Consider the following 24,440-nt stretch of genomic DNA (forward strand, 5'->3'; position numbering starts at 1 on the left):
ATAAATACACAAATCCACAATTACAGTTGAAGATATCAACACTTCTTTGCAGTAAATGACCTAATGGATAGAATAAAAATGAAACTACTTGAAAAGCAGTAGAAGCCAGCCTAAACTAAATGACATTTGTAGAAAACTCCATCTAAAAAGACAAAAGCAAACTATATGTGTCTGCGTGTGTGTGTGTGTTTGTGTGTATCTTTTTCAGCTTTCTTCAGGGCACTCGTAAATATAGATCATATTCTGGATCATAAGAAAATTTCTATAGAATTAAAAGAGCTGAAATGACAGAGTATGTCCTTTAACTGCAATAAAAAATAAGGGGAGTTCCTTTCGTGGCTCAGCAATTAACAAACCCAACCAGGGATCCATGAAGATGCAGGTTCAATCCCTGGCCTCACTCAGTGGGTTAAGGATCTGGTGTTGTTGTGAGCTGTGATGTAGGTTGCAGATGCGGCTCAGATCCCACATTGCTGTGGCTGTGACAAAGGGCAGCAGCTACAGCTCTGATTCGAACCCTAGCCTGGGAACTTCCATATGCCGTGGGTGCAGCCCTAAAAAGCAAAATAAATAAATAAATACAAAAGATATTTAAATATCCCCAAGTATTTGGAAATTAAATAACACATTTTTAAATAACTCATGGGGCAAAGAAGAAATCCCAAGGGAAAAATGAAGCTATTTTCAAGTAAATGAAAATACAACATATCAAAATTTGTAATAAGCTACTAGAGCAGAATTAAAGTATAATGTATGACTTTAGTTACTTATGCTAGAGGAGAAGAAAAGTCCAGAATCAACATTCTTCACTTATAATTTAACAAGCTATTAATAGAAGCACCAATTAAACATAAATAGAAGGAAGCAATAAGGATAGTAGAAAATTAAGGAAAATAGAATATAAAAAATTACAAAGACCAAGAACTTGTTTAAAAAAAAAGTTTATTAAATATATAGAACTCTAACGAACTCTAGCAAGACTGACCTAGATAAGAAGATAAAGGAAACAACTTATATCACACTACTATTATTTATCCTTCAGTCTGCAGTCTAGTTTCTGCTCTACTTTTCTGCCAAACCAGATCTTACTAAAGTCACTAAAGGCATCTGTGTTTTCAAATCCTCTGGATAGTTTAGCCCTACCCTTCCCTGAAGGTACTGCTCAATTTTTAAGCCCTGTGTTTTCTTATTCATTACTTTCTGAAGATCTTTTTTCCATGGTTGTCTCCTGAGTGGACTGGCTACGCCATCTATTTTACCTTTTTAGTCTTTCCTTGTCTTTTAGCCCTAAAATTTAAACTTCTTCATAAGCTTTAGATTGTCTTCTCATTCTAAACTCTGCTCAAAAATAAACACTTCAATTATCATGTCTTTATTTGCAAATCTGCAGCAATTGCAAATTAATATCTCCATATGTACATTGTTGAAGATTCCATATCAGCAGATGCATCTACCAATGGGATGTCTGCCTTTGGATTTTTCTCAGACACTTTATAGGGCACATCTGCTTTTGCCTCATTCTTGATAGCCTTCATTCAAGATTCTGGTGAAAGAATACTTGTGTTTATCTTTCATTGTAAGATGAAACAATATTGAAATTCATTAAGCATGTTACTATTTTATGTCTTTTTCTTCCCAAATGTGAAAGCACCAAGAGAATAGGTGTCCACAGTTGCTTTGTTTGCCTCTGTATACCCAGAATAGTCACATAATCTGGCATAGAAATATGCTATTTTAAAATATAACCAACTGGAAAAAATAAGTAATTTTAATTTATCATCCATTCTTCAATATGGGTTGCAAATTTAGGCTATTTCTGTTTTCCAAAATAAACAATTACAAGACGTTTTCTGAGAAAGAATTTCATAAGTTAAACAAGAAAATAATTTGACTAAAAAATGGTCATTTTGTCACATTTAAGATATTATAAATGTTAACATGGTATTATCTGAACAAAACTATTTTAACCACCGTATATAGTATGACATAGATAAAGTAGATGAATGAATTAATGAACAAATATATGAATACATTGGAGCCCTCAATGTATTCATTACAGTTCTGTTAAATTTCAGGTCTGATAACTCCAAAATCTCTGCCAAATCCGAGTCTACTTCTGATGCTTGCTCTTTCTCTTCAAACTGTGTCTTTTGCCTTTCAATATGCTTTGTAAGTTTTTGTTGAAAGCTTTACATGATATACTGGGTAAAAGGAACTGAGGAAAACTGATATTTAGAGTTGGGATTTACTTTTATCTTGCTAGGAGTTGGGCTATGTTTACTGTTTGCTGTAGCTATAGGTGTCAGAGGCTAAAATTTCCTCTCATGCCTATGCTTTTGTCTCATCTTATGTCCTTGGATTGCCCTGGAGACTCCTTCTTAAATAAAGTCTGACATTTGCATTTCCTCTATTATAGGAACCCAGTTGACATAATAGTTATGTATAGAAGAAGGAAAGTGTTCTATAATCCTATGATAATGTCTCCATCTTTTAGTGAATCTGTGCTCATGGGCTATGACCTTCACAAGTACTTCTCGGATTTTTTAAATCATCCTATTAGGTGAGACAGGAAAGTTAGAGGGGTTAGAGTTGCGTATTTCCCTTCCCCCAGGTGGGTTAGGTTCTGGTAAAATAGCTTCTCTTGAGGGCAGCCTTTGTTAAAGGGAAAAGAACATTGTGAGAGTAGTTCAAAATGATTTTCTTTTTCCTTCCTATGCTGAAAGCACCAGGAGGTTTTTCTTTGATCTCCACAGTGAGAACCTGGTGAGGTCCTGCAGGTAAGATTCACAAATGTGTGGGGCTCCTGAAGACTGAACATCTCGCAGTCAGTTTTTAAATCTCAAACATCCATATGGATCTCCAGCAGTTCTTCAGGTAAAGTTTAAATGTTCTTACCAATACTAGCTTCAGTTGTGATTTCTGTCCTGTACTTCTGCTCCAGCTAAGCCATGATCTCTGCATCCCCCTCTCTCCACAGTTATAAGGGCAGCAGCTTGCACTGTGACCTCGATTCTCTGATGGATCTAAGAAGAGTTGTTTTTCACTTTGTTCTGCATTTTTGTTGTTGTTGATATGAAGTTGGGAAAGACTACTTCCAAGCTTGTTACCTGTTGAATGAGAAACCAGAAATTCCCCCAATACATTAAAACATACATAACATCACTATAGGTTATCTCTAATGAAATGATGCCCTTAGAGATAAACACTTAAGAGCAACATTTAAACACAACTTTGAATAATTTAACTCAATGCATTCTAAGAGTAAGCAGAAATGAGAGTTTTTTAAAATGACTGAACATGTGGGAATATGACTTTGTGTGATAGTTAAAGAGTGCCATTTCCAGATCCCTTACTTTATTTCTTAATCTTCCCTACAAATTTGAATATGAAGAGAAGGGTCTCCTGATTTCCACTCTGACAGTTTCCCTAGGAACAGTCATTCTGTTTCTTCTCTTTCAAGTAGCAATGGATTCCCCAGAAGTACTTCCTCATGGCCAGTATAGGGCCTGATATTCCCAGGACAGATTCTTCCTCTCCCATCACCTGCACCAAGCAGGAGTCCAGGTCTTCCAGCAGCTGATGGAGTCCAGAGCAAAGCTTGTCCAGGAAGGTGGAGTCCCAGGCAGCAGAGGAGCGCTCTGTGTGGAGGAGGAGGAAGGTCTGCTGGAGCATCTCATGGAGGACAGAGATGGCCTGGGCCTTCTGCAGCTGGCCGCCATCCACCACCTCCCAGAGCTGTCCTTCACTCAGGAGATTAAGGAGATCCTCCTCAGTTGTCTCAGAAGCATCAGGGTATTCCTATGAACTTGTCCATGGCCCAGAGGCAGGTTACTGCCCAGGGAACAGATGATACTACAGCTACCCACCAAGTGGGCTATCAGACATGATGGGCATTGAGGATCTTGGCAGTGCTGGTAGCCTGAATGAGGTGTGTGTCTGTGTGAGTCTTGGCCCTTACTTTCTCTGAAGTCCTTTCTGTAAATGTCTCTTAAATATAAAACATTGTAATTTTTCATTTTCTGGGTGTTCTTGTATACTCTTTATTCTTTTTTTTTTTTTGCTTTCTATTATGTATGCTCTAAATAGATTAGAATACATAAACCATTTATATTATTATTTTTGCTTTTTCAATTTAACTTTAATTTGCCAAAAAAACTTCAGGTGTTTCAATGTAAATAAATTCAAAGCTTTCAAATGAGAAAAGTCTCTTGGTTGGAGTTAAAAGTATGCAAATAGTTCTCCTTGCTAAGAACAAAATTTTGCCTCTGTTCCTGGGCTCTGGTTTTGACCTCTTTATTTTGTTTGTTAGCCAATCAACCTCATTCCTCTGAACTTGTCCTCTTAAGAAAAGATTTACCAGACCTTAGGAAAATGGTCTATGTTTTGTTCACAATAGTATCATTATATAGGAGTCATATTAATTGCTCAAAACATTATTATTATTATCATTATTATGCTTTTTAGGGCTGCACCTGTGGCATATGGATGTTCCCTGGCTAGGGGGCGAATCAGAGCTGCAGCTGCCAGCCTACACAACAGCCATAGCAACACAGGATCCCAGCTGTGACTGAGACCTACATCGTAACTTGTGGCAACACTGGATCCTTAACCCACTGAGCAAGGCCAGGAATGGAATCTGCATCCTCATGGATACTAGTCAGATTCTTAACCTGCTGATCCACAACAGTAACTCCAGGACAAAATCATTAGTGAATAATATTCTCAGATTTTGTGTACAAAAAGTATGACCAGGTGGCAGTGCTTCACTGGAGCCTCAGAACCAGAAATGCAACTGGCATTTTTCACTCTTTCTACATTTTCCTACTAATAGATCCCTGGCTGATTTCTTCACAAGGGTGTTTCAGTTCTGATCCCAATATCTACAACATATTTATCCTTTACCACTCCATCTCCCCTCACCCATCAGCTCATGTTTCATCTCACATGATGTGTAGCACACACAGCTACACATCTTCCAGTTGAACTCTCTCACTCTTTAATGCGCTCTCAGAGTCAGCTTATCACACTTTCAACTTTTAACAAAACTTTCATGAGGGGTAATTGCTTTTGTCCCCCTAAAAAATCAACTGCCCCAGATCCAAGAGTGTTTCTGTGAACAACCTCTTCTTTTCATTGGATGCTCAGGTGTCAAATATTTCCATAGCTTCCAGATGACACAAGCCAACATTATGCATCATGTGTTGTGTGTGTGTGATGCATATGTGTGCACAGGAAGCACATGTTTGTGTAAAGTAGCTTTTTTTTTCATTTTTAGCTTAAAGAGATTTTATTTTATTGTGTTGATTTTGATACTGAGCTCAATTCATTAAAGTGTTGAATACTTACTATGTTGTTTAGTTTGTGAGCTGGCCACAGAGATTCAGTGATGATTTACTTGACATTAGAAACTTATATTGAAGTAATTAATAGCTGTCCCTAGATTCAGTCAGTACAATTCTACTGAGCCTATTTGACTAATGATTCTCAGCTTCACACTGAAAATGTAGGGCAGTAAATCTAGTGTCTAATACTAGAAAACTTTGCCATCTTTGCTTGACTAGTTTCAGAGTCTTTAAAACTTTATATGTTCATTTTTAACTCAGTATTTTTCTGGGCCAGGGTTGTCTTGTTATTCTGAATTAGCTTCTATTTGACCTTTATCTCTTAGTTAACAAAATAGGGAAGTAAAAATGGAAACATAAAGGGTCTGTATCATTATTTTCCATAATTTTCAATACACCTTTTTCTCTTTCTCCATTCAGCTTTCTTAGAAAGCTGTCCTTATAGTTGGATGTACTGAAGTAAAAGGAAAACAAATATAAATCTGACTATGATGATGGCGAAAGAAGTAAAGTGATTGCACAGGTGAAAAAAATGATAATTGGAGTACTCTTCTTTTAGCACCTTTTCACCTATTCCAGTATGGTTTCTGCTGATTAATTCCATCAAATCAGCTTTCACTAAGGTCGGTTCTAAGTAGTGGATGGCTTCAGTACACAGAGAAGCTTACTGGCATTCAACATCCTATTAATCTAAAGGATGATAAATGATCATTATAAATATATCATGATTTTAAATAAATATTATACTTATTATTTGCCAATACATGAAATCCACCCAGAGATAAATTATTTTAAAAGAAGAAAACTATGCAGAAAAAAGTCCATAATTCTTTCTAGTTCCCACTCCATTTCTCTTCTGCATTTCACAAGGCAAATCTTTCACATCTTTCAATATTTTCTATATATAATGTCAAACATGTATTCACCCTTCCTCCAATGTTGTTTCTGGCGATTAATTCCATCAAACCAGCTCTCACAAAGATCACCAATGACATCTGTTTTCCTGATATACTGGACAGTTTCAATCCACATTTGGAATGAAGCAATTCTTGAGAGCAGTTTTAGTCTTTTAAATTGGCTCTTATTGCCATTCCCCTTTATCCTGTTAACTTATGCCCATTCTACCTCTGTTTCCTTGGTGGGTCTTTCCTCCCTTTACTCATTGAAGATTCCATAAGTCAATGTTAAGTCCTGTCTCATTTTAGTCACTCTTTACACATGACTACTTTTGTTCCATGGCTTTCAGTTCATGGAACTGCTTGTAAATTGCAAACTCAAAAATCCATTTTCCAAAGGATATTTGCACTTGAATGTTGGCCACTTAAATGTAGAGACTACTGCTTTTGATTTTATTTCCTGACATGTCTTACTCTAGCTTCTGCTGAGAAATTTATTTTTTTTTACTTCTTCTTAGTATAATACTTATATAACTAATATTAATTATGTTTATTGTTTTCAGGTTGGTTTCTCTACAAAAATCAAAAATAAAAGAAAGTACAGTTGAACTTCTTACATTCACCTCTGTTTCCTGAGGGCAGCATAAAACCTGACTTAGAAGAAGTCGCTTTTTACTTATAACTTGGATAACACAGTAATTAGTAGTTTTCTGTACTATCCATACTTTTTTCAGGTTACAATCAGATGTGGTGGAATGTTTTTTCAGGAAAGTAAACATTTTGACTAATTGCTTCTTTGATATTTTATTTTTTATTGAAGTATAACTGATTTACAATGTGTTGGTCTTTGGTTATAGCAAAGTGATTCATTTATATATATGAATTCATATATATATTCTTTTTCATGTTCTATTTCATTATGGTTCATTATAAGATATTGAGTACATTTCCCTGTGCTATAGGCAAGAATTTGTTCTTTATGTATTTTATATACAGTAGTTTGTATCTGCTAATCCCAAACTCCTAATTTATCTCCCTCACTCAGGTTTTGCCTTTGGTAACCATAAGTTTGTTCTCTATGTCTGTGAGTCTGGTTCAGTATTGTAAATAAGTTCATTTGTATCATATTTTAAATCCCACATGTAAGTGATATCATATGGTATTTGTCTTTCTCTCTCTGACTTAACTTCACTGGGTATGATAATCTCTTGGTCCATCCAAGTTTGTACAAATGGCACTATTTCCTTCTTTTTTATGGATGACTAGTATACCATTATGTGTGTGTATAGATGTGTTTTCTAAAATAATAAACATATACAAGAATTTTTCTATAATAAAAATTTAATGAACAAAGAAAATAATTGACTAAATACAAAGAATGTATTTTTTCACTTTCACAGTGTAAAGGTTAACATAGTATAAAAAATAATTTAAATCTATATAAATAGTTAAATAAATAAATATTTAAATATATAAATATATAAATACATAGATCATCAGGGGCATCTGTAAGGAACCAGTGCCTAAAGAGTAGAACAGGATTTTGCTTAATACTCCTGAAAACCTTTTACAAATTGACTCAGTTCATAGCAGGATGACAGCAGAAATGAGGGGCTGTGACCTGGCAGCACAGGAGGAAGTGTGGGCTTGTTAGTCAGTGAGAAGCATTTCCGAGATGAACCAGGTGTCTGTCACTCCTTCCTCCTGAGTCTGTCTTGCAGGTTTGTGGAGGAAGAGAAGGCTCTCATGACTTCTGCCCTGACGATCTCCCAGGCACAGGGGCTGTAGCTCTTCTCTTGCAGATAGAGGGTGAGTCTGTGGAAGTATTTCCTCACAGCCAGGATGGAGTCCTCCTCCAGCAGGGGGGTCCCTTCCAGCCCCACCTCCTGCATGACACAGGCTTCCAGGTCCCTGAGCTGCTGATCCAGTCCAGTGCAGAGCTGGTGCAGGAGGCTCTCATCCCAGGCAGCAGCCGAGCCCTCTGTGCTGAAGAGCTGGAAGGTCTGCTGGAGCATCTCATGCACCAGAGCCATGGCTTGAGCCTTCTGGACCTGGTTGCCCCCCAAGGCCTCTTGGGGGAATCCAAAGTCCCTTCTGTGGTCCAGGCATGAGAAGGGAGAGATTCTCCTCATTTGTGCCAGGAGCCTCAGGGCCCTGGTGTGAGCCAGGCTGTGGGTCTGAGGCAGGTCACAGCCCAGAGAGCAGATGGCATTGCAGCTGAGTAGCACCAGGACCGTGAGGAGGGTTGAGGTTGGGGCCATTGGGGACCTTGCAGATGCTGCTGTCCTGGCTGAGGTGGGTGACTCTGTGACCCTGCTCTCTAGGATGTCTGAAGACCTTCCCTCAGGCTTGTGTCTTAAATGGGGATGAATTCGTTTCCATTTTCTGAATGTTCCCTCTTACTTTCTAGTTCTGTTTCTGCTTTTCACTTTGCACTCTCCAAATGGGTAGGGCAACATTTCTCAACCATTTCTTTTTCATTATTGCCTTCCCTTCCTCTGCCCAGAGCCTTTTTAGATTTTTTTTTCCCCTGATTGTGCCCCATAAAATTTTGTGATCACAGATATACTGTGCATCTATTTGTGTAATCCATGGATATCTCTATTTTACCCATAGAAAAAGAAAGAAAGTACAAAGCTTACTCTTTATATTCAGTCACAGTAAAAATGACAAAAAGTTTTAAGCTATAAATGAAATGTAAAAGTTATTGAATTTTAATTTACCTTTATAACTAAATCTCGCAAACTAAGTTGGCAGAGTGACTTTTAGTATAATATATTGACTTACATAGTAAGAATTATTAAATTACATTTTCTAATAAAATTTATATAAATACTTTATAATAATAAAATATGGATAAATTAAAAATCATTCAAAACTGGTTACAATCATTGAAAGACTTAAATTATTTTCTTAATATTTATTTTTGGTACTTAACTTTTAATTTTACTTCATATTAGAAAATATTTTTTAACTTCACTGGCTAATAGATATACAGATTTTTTTTTCTTTTGTCTTCTTAGGGCCACACCTGCAGCGTGTGGAGGTTCTGAGGCTATGGGTCTAATCAGAGCTGTTGCTGCTGGCCTATGCCAGAGCCACAGCAGTGCTAGATCTGAGCCGTGTCTGTGACCTGCACCATAGCTCACGACAACACCAGATCCCTAACCCACTGCCTGAGGCCAGGGATTGAACCTGCAACCTCACGGTTCCTAGTCAGATTTGTTTCTGCTGCACAATAATGGGAACTCCAATATATAGATATTTTCAATTTTTTTCTGTTTAGCACTTGATATAATTTTTGATGTATTGAACAACTTTAGAGGAATTAAATAATAAAATGTAACCATCTTTGTATTTAATGTACAAAAAGAAATCTGTGTTTGTATTTAACTCCCATAATCTGAATGACACTGAGGTTCAAATATAAGCAACATCCACAAGACAGCGAATTGCAGCTCATAAGTAAGTAAAAGCCACCCCTCACAATATGCCTTTGAGATCAAGCAAATGATGGATGGCTCTTCTAATGAGCCATCATGTCACCATAGGTTGTGGCTCTGATTGTGTATACAGTTTGTTGATTTTCAGTGAACCCAATGTCATACTGCTCTTGTAACAAAGAAGAAAACCCAAAGAGAAAATGAATACCAAGGACTAAGATTTTGTTGGATAGGTTGAATTTTGGAGTGCTACACACCATTGTAGTAGCATGATTTTTTTTGTAGCCCTAAAAGCTAATGTTTGTATCCATGAGAGCAAAGAAAAGGCATGATTTAGAAATCATCATCAATTTGAGTCTTTATTTTTGTGAAATATCAGATTTCTCTAAGACTTTCAGAGAGATGTTCCAATCCAAGTCTAATTTTTTGGTTTGTTTTGTTTTGCTTTTTCTGGCCGCATCTGCAGCATATGGAGGTTCCCAGGCTAGGGGTCGAATTGGAGCTACACCTGCAAGCCTACAACACAGCCACAGCAATGTGGGGATCTGAGCCTCATCTGCGACCTGCACCACAGCTCATGGCAATGCCAGATCCTTAATCTACTGAGTGAGGCTATGGATCGACCCACATTCTCAAGGATACTAGTCCCTTTCGTGACCACTGAGACATGTCGGGAACTCCCCAAGTCTATTCTTTATAAGCAAAAGGAAGCCATCATTACGGGTAATTGAGAACTGAATATTGATAACTGTTGTGGAATGGAATAACTTTCAACTTTATTCTAGAATTCTTTTGATTTTTCAGTGGGTTTTATGTTCCCTCAGCCCTCAAACTTCCAAACTTTAAACAGTAGGCATGTGACCATCTTTGGCAAATCAGCTATGTCGTAACTGGATTCTGTCTTACTCTCTGTGGCATCCTCAGCACCAGGCCCAGTGTAATCACCCATCATATATTTTTTACTAAAGCAGTATCTCAGATTTTTCTTGTCCTTTTGGAAGGCATGTATGAATCACCAAAGTATTTTGCTTCATCATGGCCATATTTGCTGGGATTACAATAGACAATGGCTAATATTTCCATTTTACTTCTACTGAGATTGTTGCTCAAATCACCAGGATTCTCTTTCTTTTAAGAGCTCTTAATGGTTCAAGTTGCAAATGTAGCACATTTTTCACCTTTCCCTAGGACCATAATAAATTCCCAAGGATGGCCTCATCTCTAGTTTGCCCTCTACTGTGTCATAATAGAAAATAAATAGCTTGGTGTCAGATACAGAGCCATGTATCTAAACTCAGACTCGCCATGATTCACACAGCTCACAGCAACCAGACGTTTACCCAGTTACTCTTGGTGGTTCTATAGATGAGACTGTTACTACCTTTATCCTGAAATTCTTTGGAGACTCCTCACAAAAAAGATGAAAAATCGTTTGCCTCCTATATTTTCATCCTCGTCCATGGGATGGTGGACTCCATTTCAGGTTGATACACAAAATCTGTCATATAATAATTAGAGCATTAGTTCAGGTCAAAATCAAGAGTTTGGATTCTGAGTCCTTAGTCTTCTCTTTTTCCTGCCACCCTGCTCATTCTTCTTTTTTACTCACCAACACTCTACTCTTAATTCCAGATGCCAGGCTTGCAGCTTTAAAGACCTTTAGGTTTTGAATGTTTGAGGATCTACAAAATTCGAATTATGCAGTCCTAAACCCCAAAGTGATGCTATTATATGGTGGGTCCTTGGGAGATGATTAGGGAGGATGGAGGCCTCACAGGTGGAATTAGGACCCTAATAAAAGATGTCTGAGATAAATCCCTCACTGTTCTGCCCTGTCAGGTTACAGGAAACTCTGTAGTGTGAGACCTGAAGCAGGATCTCGCCAGAACCCGACCACACTGACACCCTGATCTTGGATTTCCTGACTGCAGTACTGTGAGAAATATAGTTCTACTCTTTACAAACTACCCAGTCTTTGCTATACTGTAGAAGAAGTGGGAGTAGACTAAGACACGACCTGAACTATTTTCTCCTCAGAATACTTCCCAGGAATCTAGAAAATACCTAAAGGGAGAGAAACTCTCTGATATCTGTCATCAAGCCAAGATGTCTGTCTTGATTCCTAGACATCTAGTCCAGCCCCTATCATTTCAGGAGCTCAGTCAGTATTCATGAAGGGAACAATCATGGTATAATAGGAAGAGAAATAATACCAACATACATTAAATACCAACATACATTATTACATGTGATGTGAGAGGACAATAATCTAAAGATAATTTACAAACTCTTCATGGTTCTACAAGGGAACTTCTAATGGAGTGTTGTATGAGGTATTTTTTGCAGGAGTGTTTTCTTCAAATTTGCATTTTAGTATTCAGAAGATTAGGATGAAAATCACAAGCAAGGATTTAAATGGAAGACTCACTCACTCTCACTTTTAGTTCAGTGATCCTCAAGAACTTGCAAGGAGCTGCCTGGTCATATTTTTCTTGTCTCCCCAGGGAAAAAGGAAACCAGTTGTAATGGGTCTACAGGTGGGGATATTTTCCTCAGTAGCCTATGCGTTTGGGAATCAACCTGAATCCTTCTCTCAGAACCAATGATGCTAGAACTCTAATGCGTGACAGCTAAGTCAATATACCTAAGTTGATATTATAGAATCATAATTTGCCTCAGATTGTTTTCTTAAAAACTGTGTGCAGCAAAGAACGTTGGTTGTTTTTTTTCCCACCCAGAATGTCATTATTGTAATTAGTGTAAGGTAAAAGGTGGTCTCATTCAGTGAACTTTTCTAACACTAGTCACGGAGTCATTTCCTAACTTCTCTGCACTTGGATTCCTATGAGCATCAACTCAGGCCAACTAATGTGAGCAGAAGTGACATTGCCCTGTACTGACCTGACCTTAGAAAACATCCCATGCTATCCCCATACTTACTCCATTTCCTGTTGACGAGAAAAAAACTGAACAACTACAGAGAAATTTGAAATCATATGTTGAAAATGCCAAAGCCAGATAATAACCGGTACTTAGGGCACTGAATCACTGTTTAGAGGAGAGCCAATCAGAAGATTCATCTGATCAGAGTGCTTGTATTGTATTCTGATACAAAGGAAACTTAAATTTCTCTTAGGATCAGATTGCTGACAGATTGCTATTTACTTGTTGCAGTAGCTAGCTGACCAAAGTCTGCAACAACAGACTATCCTAAAAACCTTTCCATTAAAAATAAACTTCCCACATAGGAACAGCAAATGGCCCCCAATAATTTCATCAAATTTAAGAAATTACTCTATAAAAACATTTATTCAATGAGATAATCATAGTCTCTCTAAACATATTTTTGATAGTTCATGATTTTCATTTCAAATATTTTTCAGCATGTGTGGAAATGTGAGGTAAGATTGCTTTGGGGGTCAAATCAAACAATACTGTTACTGATTAGGATGTGTCACAAGCGTGACTTTTTTCTCTATTTGACTCTTCTTTGAGGATGGTTACATGAGGGAAAGACACACTACAATTTCTACTCTGACAACCTCCCAGGCACAGGAACTATATTCCTTCTTTTTGAGATAGCGATGGATTCTTTGGAAATATTTCTGGACAACAATCCCCAAATAGGCACAAGCCAAACTGTCTTCTTCCATCTGCTCTAGTTGTTCCAGGCCATGATCACATGATCATGATCATGATCATGATCGAGAGAGTAGCTGATCGAGGAGGGTGTCGTTCCAAGCAGCACGGCTGTTCTCTGTGTTGAAGAGGTTGATGATCTGCTGGAGCATCAGAGGGTGGTAACAGGAGCCTCGAGTCATCTTGTTTTGGGTGGTATTCCCTCTTTTCCAAGGAAATTGGAAGTCAGTTCTGTCCTTTAGCCATGAATGAGAGTGAATCCTTTTCATCTGTCTCAAAATCATGAAGGTTTTCCTGTTCTCTATGCCAGATAAGTTCTGGCCAAGAGAGCAAGCATGGATGGAGCAGAGTATCACTCCTGCCAGAAGCTTATAGATGTGGGCCACTGAGAATTTCAGTGATTCACGAGAGAACCGCCAGGGGGCGCGCAGGTACCGTTAAACTATAAGTAAAAACGTTCCTTCCCCGAATCCAGGGCAGCGTGCTTCTCTAGGCGGCTGCAAGTGGGCGCAGGATGTCCTTACATGGGGTTTGTTTTGGAAACACCGACTTTTAGAGTTTCAGCGGGGCTGGCAGCGCAAGAGAAAGATCTGATCGTCTTCAAGGAGCAGGTTTGTGCTGCTTTAATAGTGCGCGAAAAACCTTCCTTTCGGAGTCCGTGACTGCCTAAGAGCGAGGCTAGTCCCGGCCTCACCAGCGACATTTTTGTCTGGAAGGGATTTCGGAATCTTACATTTTCTGGGCTTTTGGCTGAGTTTTCTGCGTTTTTTTTGTACAGCAACTTTAGTGAGGCCATTTTTTACGGAAGAATCTGTTTTCTGAGAGCTGCGAGGCCTAGAATGAGAGCGAGTTTTAGGCAGTTTTACATATTCAGGCTTTGGAGGAGTGATTAAGGGACAGCTCAGAGAAAGGGGGAAGCTAGGGCGTTTGGAGGGTTGCGGGGTGGGGGTTGTTGGAGACCCCCTGAGGGTGATTTGGAGCTGTCCTCCTGAGGCCAGAGGACAGGGAAGCTGTTCTAGATTCTGCGTGACTTTCCTGGTGTCATTCAAGGCTACAACGTTAAAGTGGAGGAGAGAGTATTGACGAATTGACAAGTAGGATGTTTAAAAACTGCTAGCATTTTACTTTTTATATTTTTAAATTAAATTTAGTTTTAATTTAATTGATATCCATTTAATTTAATACTTTTAAATTTTTTATATTTTAACATTTTATTGAAATATTTTATAATATAAAAAACAAAATAATAAAATATATTTGAATATTAAAATACAAAATTATATCAAACTTTATGTAAACCTTTTTGTGTGTGTGTGCCAACCCATGGCAAGGGGAAGTTCCCAGGCCAGGGCCAGGGATGGATCCTCAGCCACAGCTGTGATGCACCCGGTGTCAGCGACAATGCCAGGATCCTTAAGCCGCTGACCCACAAAAGAACTCCAAAACTGCTTATTTTAAACCAAGGCAATCATTTAATATAATTTAATTTTACCTTCCAGTCTTTAATGGAAGCATTAAATTATTATTAATATTTTAAAGATTACTTCTTTCTTGTTATTAATTGAGAGAATTTCCATATTTGACAAGGTCTCCTGGCTCTGTGTCAGTTTTTAATAATATTTAAGTCAGTTTACTGAAACACCATTTCTAGGACTCTGCCTTGACTATACTGTTTGAAAGAGTTCATTTCCTGTACAAGCTGTTGGGACATTTAGTAGGTCAGACGGTTTTAAAACTTTTTTAGTAAGAATTTATGGACAATGAAATTTGCCCAAATGTCACTGACAACTTGAGAGCTTCCTTTGAAACACTCTCGGAGTTGCAAGTGCAGGGTCAATGTTGTCTTTATTTAAAATTTTGATATTTTGTTCATCCTGTAGGTTTAGAATTTTCTTTTTTTTTAATATTGCATTAAAATATTCTTTAACTTGGGAGTTCCCATCATGGCTCAGCAGTTAATGAACCTGAATCCATGAGGATGCAGGTCCAATCCCTGGATTGAGGATCTGGCGTTGCCATGTAGGTCACAGAAGTGGCTCAGATCTTGCCTTACTATGGCTGTGGTGTAGGCCAGCAGCTGTAGCTCCAATTCCACCTAGCCTGGGAACTGCCATATCCTGCAGATGTGGCCCTAAAAAGGAAAAAAAAAAAAAATCCATTCTTGTGGAAGGGGTTTGCTTACTTTACCCTAATACTCCCCCAGGAAATAGTTAGAATTAGTGTGATGATCTTCCACAGCTAAACAATATAGGAATGTCCTCTATCTCATCACCCTTCCCCCACCTGTATTTTTAACCCATGTCCTGGTCTGTACAACTTCTTAAAAAAAACCTGTCTCTTGGAATTCCCAACATGGCGCAGCAGAAACAAATCCGACTAGGAACCATGAGGTTGCGGGTTCCATCCCTGGCCTTGCTCCGCGGGTTAAAGAACTGGCATTGCTGTGAGCTGTGGTGTAAGTTGCAGATGCGGCTCAGATCTGTCATTGCTCTGGCTGTGGTGTAGGCCAGCAGCTGTAGCTCAGATTGGATCCCTAGTCTGGGAACCTCCATGTGCCCCAGGTGTGGCCCTAAAAAGGGAAAAAAAAAAAATCTGTCTCTAATATCAGCAGAGGTGGTCCAAGACTAACCATGAGGAAAAGACTATACATCTCATTTCTATGATTCACAGAGCAACCGTATTTTTTCAGACAACTATCCTAAATGCTGATTCTCTGTAAAACACTTCAAGTGCTATAGGATTGCTCTCCAAAATGCCCCAGGCACCGCTCTAAGGGTGGAAGCTTGTGCTCTGCTCCCTCACAGTCCTGTAGGCGACGCCTCTCCTAGAGTTTGCATTTGAGGTCTCTCTACAGAGGCGCTTGTTTATTTGTTGGGAATATAATTCATCCTCCTGGACTCCCAATCCCCTTGCCCCCAGAGTGTTTTCCTGAAGGCCCCTAGTCCTCAGTGATAACCTCCTCCTCTCCTGACCTGTGTCCTCTCTCAGGTATCAAATGTGTCATTTGCCCTCAGATGCTGAGAGCAAATGTTTGTTGTGTCTAAGGAGGTGGAGGAATTATCCAATTGCAAACCCTTTACCTTGAATAGACACATAATTTGTATTTTGCCAAATACAAATTTTATTATTGTGTTTGTGACTTAGACTCCTGAACACTTGTTAAGCTCAGAGTGTTAAAGCTGAGGCAGGGGATTCAGTGATGATCTTGTCTCTCTTGAGAAGCTCATGTCACAGAATCCAGTGACCTTCGGTTGTTCAGTTGGTCAGGGGAAACCACTGGGCTTCTCACTTCCTCTGTGTCTGGAAGAAGTTGCCTTCTTTCCTTTACGTGTGTGTGACTCTTCACTTAAAGTTTTTATAAAGTATGTTCACTGAGGGGCTTATTGGGCAAGATTAGTCCTGCTGCTGCTACAGTAGTTTGGATTCATGATGAGGTAAGAGCAGTAAAGGGAAGTAAAAGAAAGGCAAAGGGACTACAGTCTCTTTCATTTTCCAGACTTTAGGTTTTCTGTTTCTCATTGCACCTTTCCTAGAAAGTAAAATCTGCGTTGTTTTGTGGGCAAAGAGAAAACAAGTATAAGTCTGAACGTCATGACTGTGAAAGAAGGGAAGTGGTTTTCCCCTGACCCAATGACATATTCTAAGTTGGCAAACTTCAGTGCAGCGCAGATGGGGACAAGGCTATGCAGGGGGGAAGGGTGAGGCCAGTATGTACAACAGGAAGGCAGGCACGTGGCTGCTTCTGCCAGAGGCTCAAAGAAGACACACTTCTTGGGTCACGTGACTGCCTTGAGACTTGTAGAATGAGCCACGTGAATTTTCTAAAATTTAATCCTCATGCAATCAGTTTTGAAGAGAGAAGGAAGAAGTCAGCTTTCAATAAGCTGGAAACCAGAACCCCAGTTGGTAGAAAGCTAACCCTCTCTGGCAGGATCTCGGAGATCAGCCTTCTGAGCATCTGTCTAATTGAAAGATCCACTCAGGCAATGAAAAGAGTGCTTAGAGAAAACTAGAATTACAAGGAAGGGAATTAGATGATTCCAGAAGATCGTGATCTTAATCTGGATAAGAGTAATCATGATATTAAAAAGTAATAACTGAATTTTATATCTTATTTATCATGGACTAACCGCTTTTTTCTTTGTCTTTTGTCTTTTTAGGGCCACGCTCATGACATATGGAGGTTCCAGACTAGGGATCGAATCGGAGCTCCAGCCGACACCACAGCCACAGCAACACAGGATCTGAGCTGTGTCTGCAACCTGCACCACAGCTCACAGCAAGATCCTTAACCCACTGAGCAAGGCCAAGGATTGAACCCTCATCCTCATGGATACTATTCGGGTTCATCAACCACTGAGCCACAAAGGGAACTCTGGACTAACCACTTTGTAAGTGCTTTAAAAGGTTAACTCAATCCTCTCATTGGCCCTGTTTTTGATCACATTCCCTTTGACAGCTAGAGAGAAATATAAATCTCGATGGATGAACTCTTTCAAGTGTACTAAATGTATAAGGATAAACCTGAGTGAGGGGCTTTACAGTGATTTGTCTGAAAGAGACCATTAAAGAAGGTGAAGGGTGGAAAAAAACATTATCTTTAAGAATGAAGGAAATAATTAGAAGAAAGGGCGGTGACAAAAGATGGTTAATTGCACTTCAGTTTCCAAATTTTTGCTGTCTGATGTTTTGTAGAGCAACAGGGAGTGTGATCTGAGTCAACAAATGACTTTAAGTTCTAAGGAAAAATATTGAAAATCTCTATTATCTCTATTAAGTAGTTAGCAGTGCGTAGATTTTTGAAAATACAAGAAAAAAGCAATCTCTGACTTCATGAGTCACATCTTCATTGCAATATAGTAAAACAATTTTTTTTTTGCCTTTTTAGTTCCATGCCTGCAGCATATGGAAGTTCCCAGGCTAGGGGTTGAATCAGAGCAGTAGCTGCCAGCCCATGCTCCAGCCACAACACCAACAGATCCAAGCCACATCTGTGACCTAAGCTGCAGCTTACTGCAACACCAATCCTTAACCAACTGAGAAATGCCAGGGATTGAACCCGCATCTTCATGGAAACTAGTTGGGTTCTTAACCCACTAAACCACAATGGGAACTCCTGAAATGAAATTGCTTTTTTTTTTTTGGTCTTTTTTTTTTTTTTTTTTTTGGCCTTTCTCTAGGGCCACACATTCAGCATGTGGAGGTTCCCAGGCTAGGGGTCCAATCGGAGCTGTAGCCGCCGGCCTACGCCACAGCCACAGCGACGCGTGATCCAAGCCACATCTGTGACCTACACCACAGCTCACAGCAACGCCAGATCCTTAACTCACTGAGCGAGGCCAGGGATCAAACCCGAAACCTCATGGTTCTTAGTCAGATTGGTTAACCACTGAGCCATGATGGGAACTCCTGAAATGAATTTTTTACCATTCCATTTTATTAACCCTCCAACAGCAGACGTCTGTGACTTATTTATTTATTTATACATTTTTAATTTTATTAGCATACAAATGACTTACAAAGTTGTATTAGTTTCAGGTGTACAGCAGAAGTGAGTCAGTCATATTTAGAAATATATCCATTTTCTTTTCCCGTACAGTTTATTACAAACTATTGAGCAGATTTTCCTGTGCCATTCAGTATGTTCTTGTGAATCATTATTAAATACAGCAGTGTGTATATGTTATTCCCAGCCTCCCAGTTCTTCCCTACCTCCAGTGGTTTCACCTATTTTGCACAATGAATTGGTTTTAAAATCCATGAGGTTGTTTCTGTTTTATAAATGGAAATATATTTTCTTAACACTTGATATTTCTTATGGCTTTAAGAATAAAGAAAAAGCACCTAACAGTTTTTGCCCATGCTCTGAAGTTCCTCCTTCAGGATGACAACTAAGAAGTCCCTCTCTGTCTGGTTCCACAGAAATGAAGTCACTGAACTTTAATACACCCTAAAAGGAGGTCAGGGTGGAGATCAGGAAGGAGACACTTTCTCTCTGGGAAAACTGACAGATCAGACCTTCAGGTAGTTGATAATTTCAGGAGAAAATTTTATGAACCCAATTTCTTACCTCTTCTCATACCTAGAAAAGCAGTGAAGTCATAAACAGAGACATCTGCTTCTCCTGATGAGCAGCAACTTTTTACCAAGATGTGTCCTTGTTGGCAAGTACCCCATTTGACAAAATCACATATATATATATACTGACCTCTCCCCACCTAACTCCCTGGAGCAGATCCTTAGAGCTGTCTGAGAGGCTGTCCTCCAGGCTATAGTCCTCAGGAAATCCTCCCAAGTAACTGACTCCCAGCTCTCATGTTGTCCAAGGACCTCACTGCTTTCCCAGGAGTCCTCTTCAGGTCAGCCTGCTGTTCTCATTCCCAAAGACAACAAGTCAGCCTCTTACTCCAGCCCAGATCAGACCTTCTGTTTTCTACTGAGAGCCCAATGAAGAGTCTCTTCACTTCATTGTTCCAACTAATACTTAAGAGTGGATCCTGATGAGGGTTTTGAATGACAAAGGTGGAAGAGCATGTGTGATTCCTAAACAGAACCAGTGGAGGATTTAAGGGTACTTAGGACTTCCTGCTGTGGTGCAATTGGATCAGCCAGGACACAGGTTTGATCCCCCACCCTGCATCTGCAGCTTAGGTGGAATGGCAGCTTGGATCTGATCCCTATCCTGGGGAACACCATATACCCCAGAGCAGCCCAAAAGGAAAAAAAAGAAAAATAAGGGGCTGCTAAGCAGGGAGAGTCTGGCTTGAACTTAACAGCCAGAAAAACTTCTTAGAATAGTTGTCTTGCCTCATGTTTCTAGTCTCAACCTATTAAAGCATCACAAAATAATATTGTAGGATTGAAATAAAATATTTTTTAAAACAGCATTGCTTGATAAGATGACATTTTTTACAGTAATTTAGGACTGTTTGTCTGCTTATTGTTTGGATGCTGATTCGCAGGAAGGTTTTCAAACCTCTAAAAGACTTGAAATGTTCCTTTGGCTTTAAATGTCCCTAGTCAGTGCAATATGCAAAGCAAAGAGACTGATCCATTATTGTCCACTTTTCAAATTGCCTAAATTACATAAATGTGTTTCCAGAAAGGTCTTTGTGGCTTTGGGAAGTTGTCATCTTCCATTGTGCACATTGCTGAGCACAGCATGTCCTCCTGGGAAGGCTCTACCCCACTGGTTGCTAATGTATCAAAATCCCTGCCTGTGTGCCTTCTGTTCAGCATGGCTTTATTCTTTTCACCTTTCAAAGAGGCTGTATCATGATGCAAAGTAAGAAATTCCTTGGATGGCATTGTCCCCTGGAATACCCTTCTCCGCTCTGTGATGACTTGCTGGGTCCTAAGGAGGAAACAGGTTTTCAGCTGGCACTGGAGGAACCCTCATCCCTTCTGATGCTCTGCAAACTGCTAGTGGCCATGTATTTGTGTGCTCCCTGTGCTCTCAGCATCCACTTCAGTCTTCTCATTCTTTGAAAAGGAATGTTCTGGAGATAGTGTTGCCTTTGTGCAGTTCATCCATGTTGTTCCCTATCCTGCGGATCTTCCAGTAAAAGCTTAAAACATCTCTGTTCCTGTTCCAAGTTCTCCAGCTGCTGCTGACTTTCACCTCCGTGTCTCCTGGGCTTTGGGATTTTTTGAGCCACTGAGAGTCCTGAGCCAGGGGAGCCCCTCCTGGTTCCACCAGCACCCAATAGAGGCATAGCTGAGCTCCTGAGTTCCCCTAAAGTTAAGTGTTGGGCGGGGTTCCCTCTATTTTCTGTGTTTCTTGGAAGCTGGACAGTCTGGACCTGCAGGCAGAGAGGGTGGAATCATGCACTAGTGAAACCTCGAACTTTCCCTCAACTTCTGCTTGCACTTGGTGACTTTCTTGTCTTAAAGGGAAATTAACAGCCTGAAGCCCTAATGAGAAAGGAAACAGCTGTGTGAATAGTAAGTACAGCTTAATGCAGCCTGTGAATGAGAATTTCTGTACTAGGAAGAAGGAAAGTATTGTGATGTTGCAGTGCAAGAATGAGATCCAGGAAAGCAGAGAGGAAGAAGAAAGTGAGGAATGAGCATCAGCAGATAGATATGTGGTATACTTTATGTAGTTTATTTTATGATGTCTATGTTTTATGTATGTGTACCACATGTATATGTATTATATTATTGTGTGTGTGATTCTATATGATTGATGAGATGCTATTTCCCAATTCTGTTTTGCAGACTGTCAGTGTTGTGCACTCAGTTAGAGAGAGAGAGACTGGAGAATTCATTATTGCCATTTCTTGTGAAAACAAGAAAATAGTCACTATCTGCTTAGCCTTCATTCGGTAGATGATAAGCTGCTAAGTGCTCTTGAGTGTTTTAGATTTTCTACGCATCACAACAGCTCAAGGAAAGTTTCACTTTATATTTGAGGAAACTGAGGCTCAGGGAAGTAAAGTGGTCCCTCAGGATCACACGTTTCTTGGCAGCATCTAGATTCAATACAGAATCCACTATCCTCATTAAATAATTATTAAAGTTTCATCTTGTGCAGTTCTCTTTTGTTTTCTTCTTCAGTGCTTTCTGAAGGTTCTTCTTCCCTGGCTGACTCCTAACTGCACTGGCTCCTCCATCTCTGTGCCCTTTGCAGTGTCTCCTTCTCTGTCTCAGGCTTAAAAGTTCAAGGTCCTCATAACTTTAGGTCATCTTTTCATTCTCCAGTCTGCTGATAAGGAAGGACATTCCCTACCATGTCCTGATTTCTAAACATACCAAAGTTGCAAATTAATATCTCCAGGATATTCATTGTTGCAGATTCCAGACCCACATACCTGTCTACCAATGGGAAATCTGTCTTGTTTTTTTTGGGGGGGGGGGCACTTTCTAGAGCACATCTGCTTTCTCCCCTTCTTGAGAGGCCTCATTCGAGATTATGGCAAGAGAATCCCTTTGCCTCTCTCATTCTCATTGAAACAGGCAAATTAATTGAAATAATTATCATAATTATTGATTTATATCTCTTTCTCTGCCAAACTAAAACTCCAAAAGAGGAGATTTTATATTTGCTTTATTCACCCCTCTGTTCTCGGAAGTATCACATGTCTGATGTAAGAATGTGAAGTTTTAAAGATATAATCAAAAAGTTTTAAAAAAATATAATCAACTGAAAGAATTGAGTAGAATACAATCATCCAATGTTTAGTGTGGATTGCAATTTTAAGCTATTTCTTTTTGTAAGAATAAACAACTCCAAAATGACTTCTAGGGAAGAATTTATTTATTTATAAATTAACCAAGAAAGTATTTTTTTTTTCTTTTTAGGGCCACACCCACAGCATATGGAGGGTCCCAGGCTAGGGGTCTAATCGGAGCTGTTGCTGCTAGCCTACGCCAGAACCACAGCAATGTGGGATCTGAGCCACATCTGCAACCTACAACACAGCTCACAGCAACGCCAGATTCTTAACCCACTGAGCGAGGCCAGGGATCGAACCCGCAACCTCATGGTTCCTAGTCAGATTTGTCTCCACTGTGCCAAGTCGGGAACTCCCCAAGAAAATAATTTGATAAAAGATAAAGGTAAGCCTATTTGTTAGATTTGAATACATTATAAAGTTGAACATGATGTTGTGTGTACAAAAGGATTTTAAATAGCATACATGGTCTGACTGAGATGAAGTGGATGAATAAATAGATGGGTACTTTAGAGCCCTTTGCACATAAATCATGGTTATTTTAATCTCCTGGTCTGATAATTCCTAACTCTATACTCTGTCTGGGTCTAGCTCTAATACTTGCTCTGTCTCTTCAAACTGTGTTTTTTACCTTTCAGTATGGTAAGTTTCTGTTGAAAGCTGAACATGGTATATGGGGTAAAAGTGGTTGAGGTAAATCAGTCTCTTTAGGGTGCGGATTTGCTAAGAATTTGACCTCGTTTCCTTCTAGTCATTGGCTCTATTTCTGTCCTCTTTATGAAAGCCAGATGAAGCATGTCAGCCAAGCTGCCTCATCCTTCTGGCTTGGCCTTCTTGAGAATATCTTTAGTAGACCTTTTTTTGAAGAAGTCAATATAGGAGAAAGGTCTATATCTTATTCGCTGTCGTATCATGAGCACAGAGTTTATAATGATTAGTCAAAATTATGGTTAACGAAGGATATTCTTAGATTTTTCCATCAAACCTCACACCACAAGCTTCTATTAACCTCCTATCTGAACCTTATATTTAAAGTAATGAATAATCATAAGATCATTGAGTACATTTCTACGGAGCCTCTTGATTCATGATTCTCCACGTCACAGTCAAGGTGCAGGGCAGGGAAGACGTAAGGCACATGGTGCTAGAAAACAGTAGCCTTCTTTTCGCTACTGATTCCAGAGTCTTAACTTTATATATGTTCCCTTTTAGTATTTTTCTGGGCAAGAGTTGTCTTGCAGCTTCTGAATTATCTTCCTCTTTCTTCTTGAAACAGAAACCAAAATAGAGAAGTAAAAAAGGAAACATAGTCCATACCATTAGTTTCCATAATTTTCATTATGTCATTATTTTCTTTCTTCCTCAACATTCTTAGAAAACTCTCATTGCCTTTGCATGCACTGAGGTCAAAGGAAAGCAAAAGCAAATCTGACCAGGATGAGAGTGAAAGTAGTAAAATGACTCCCCAGGTGAAAAAAAACAAGGGGAATTCTCTTCTCTCATCACCCTTCCAGGTTTTCCAGGATGGTTTCTGCTGATGAATCCCACTCAGTCAGCTCTCACTAAGGTGGCCAGTGCCATCTATTTTCTCAAGGAGGGGCAGTTTCCATCTTCAGTTTAAATGAACGTATTGCATCTTCTAAGCAGTTTCAGTCTTTTACACACAGTCTTCTCACCCTTCTCTCTTATCCTATTAATCTATGGCCATTCCACCTTGTTTCCCCTGCAGCTCTTCGCTCCCTCTTAAGGTTAAGGTCATTGACTCAACTTGATTCCTTTTCTCATTCTATGCCCTCTTCTGATTGGATCATTTCTGTTCCCATGCTTTACAATTCAGGGAATTGCTTGGAAGTCGCCAGCCCCAGTACCCAATGGACATTGGCAGTTACATGCCTACCAGTCAATGTAGAGAATAACTTCTACTTTTGCTTTTAAAGCCTTACA

At 39.3% G+C, this 24,440-nt stretch overlaps 2 protein-coding genes and 1 pseudogene across 2 annotated transcripts; all 3 read right to left on the bottom strand.

The window, feature by feature from the left end:
* Positions 1-204: 204 nt before the first annotated feature.
* LOC125120804 (interferon omega-2-like) lies at positions 205-4,016 on the bottom strand (annotated as a pseudogene).
* A 3,913-nt stretch (positions 4,017-7,929) lies between these two features.
* On the bottom strand, positions 7,930-8,509 carry LOC125119950 (interferon alpha-1-like). The gene has a single exon (XM_047767559.1). The coding sequence runs from the start codon at positions 8,497-8,499 to the stop codon at positions 7,930-7,932; it is 570 nt and encodes a 189-aa protein (XP_047623515.1). The 5' UTR covers positions 8,500-8,509.
* Positions 8,510-13,181: 4,672 nt separating this feature from the next.
* On the bottom strand, positions 13,182-14,023 carry LOC125120805 (interferon alpha-14-like). The gene is given in 2 exon segments (XM_047769223.1): positions 13,182-13,755; positions 13,845-14,023. Coding segments are annotated over 2 exon segments (753 nt in total).
* Between the last annotated feature and the right edge of the window lie 10,417 nt (positions 14,024-24,440).

The sequence above is a fragment of the Phacochoerus africanus genome, chromosome 2 (genome assembly GCF_016906955.1).
Source record: "Phacochoerus africanus isolate WHEZ1 chromosome 2, ROS_Pafr_v1, whole genome shotgun sequence".
NCBI lineage: Eukaryota > Metazoa > Chordata > Mammalia > Artiodactyla > Suidae > Phacochoerus > Phacochoerus africanus.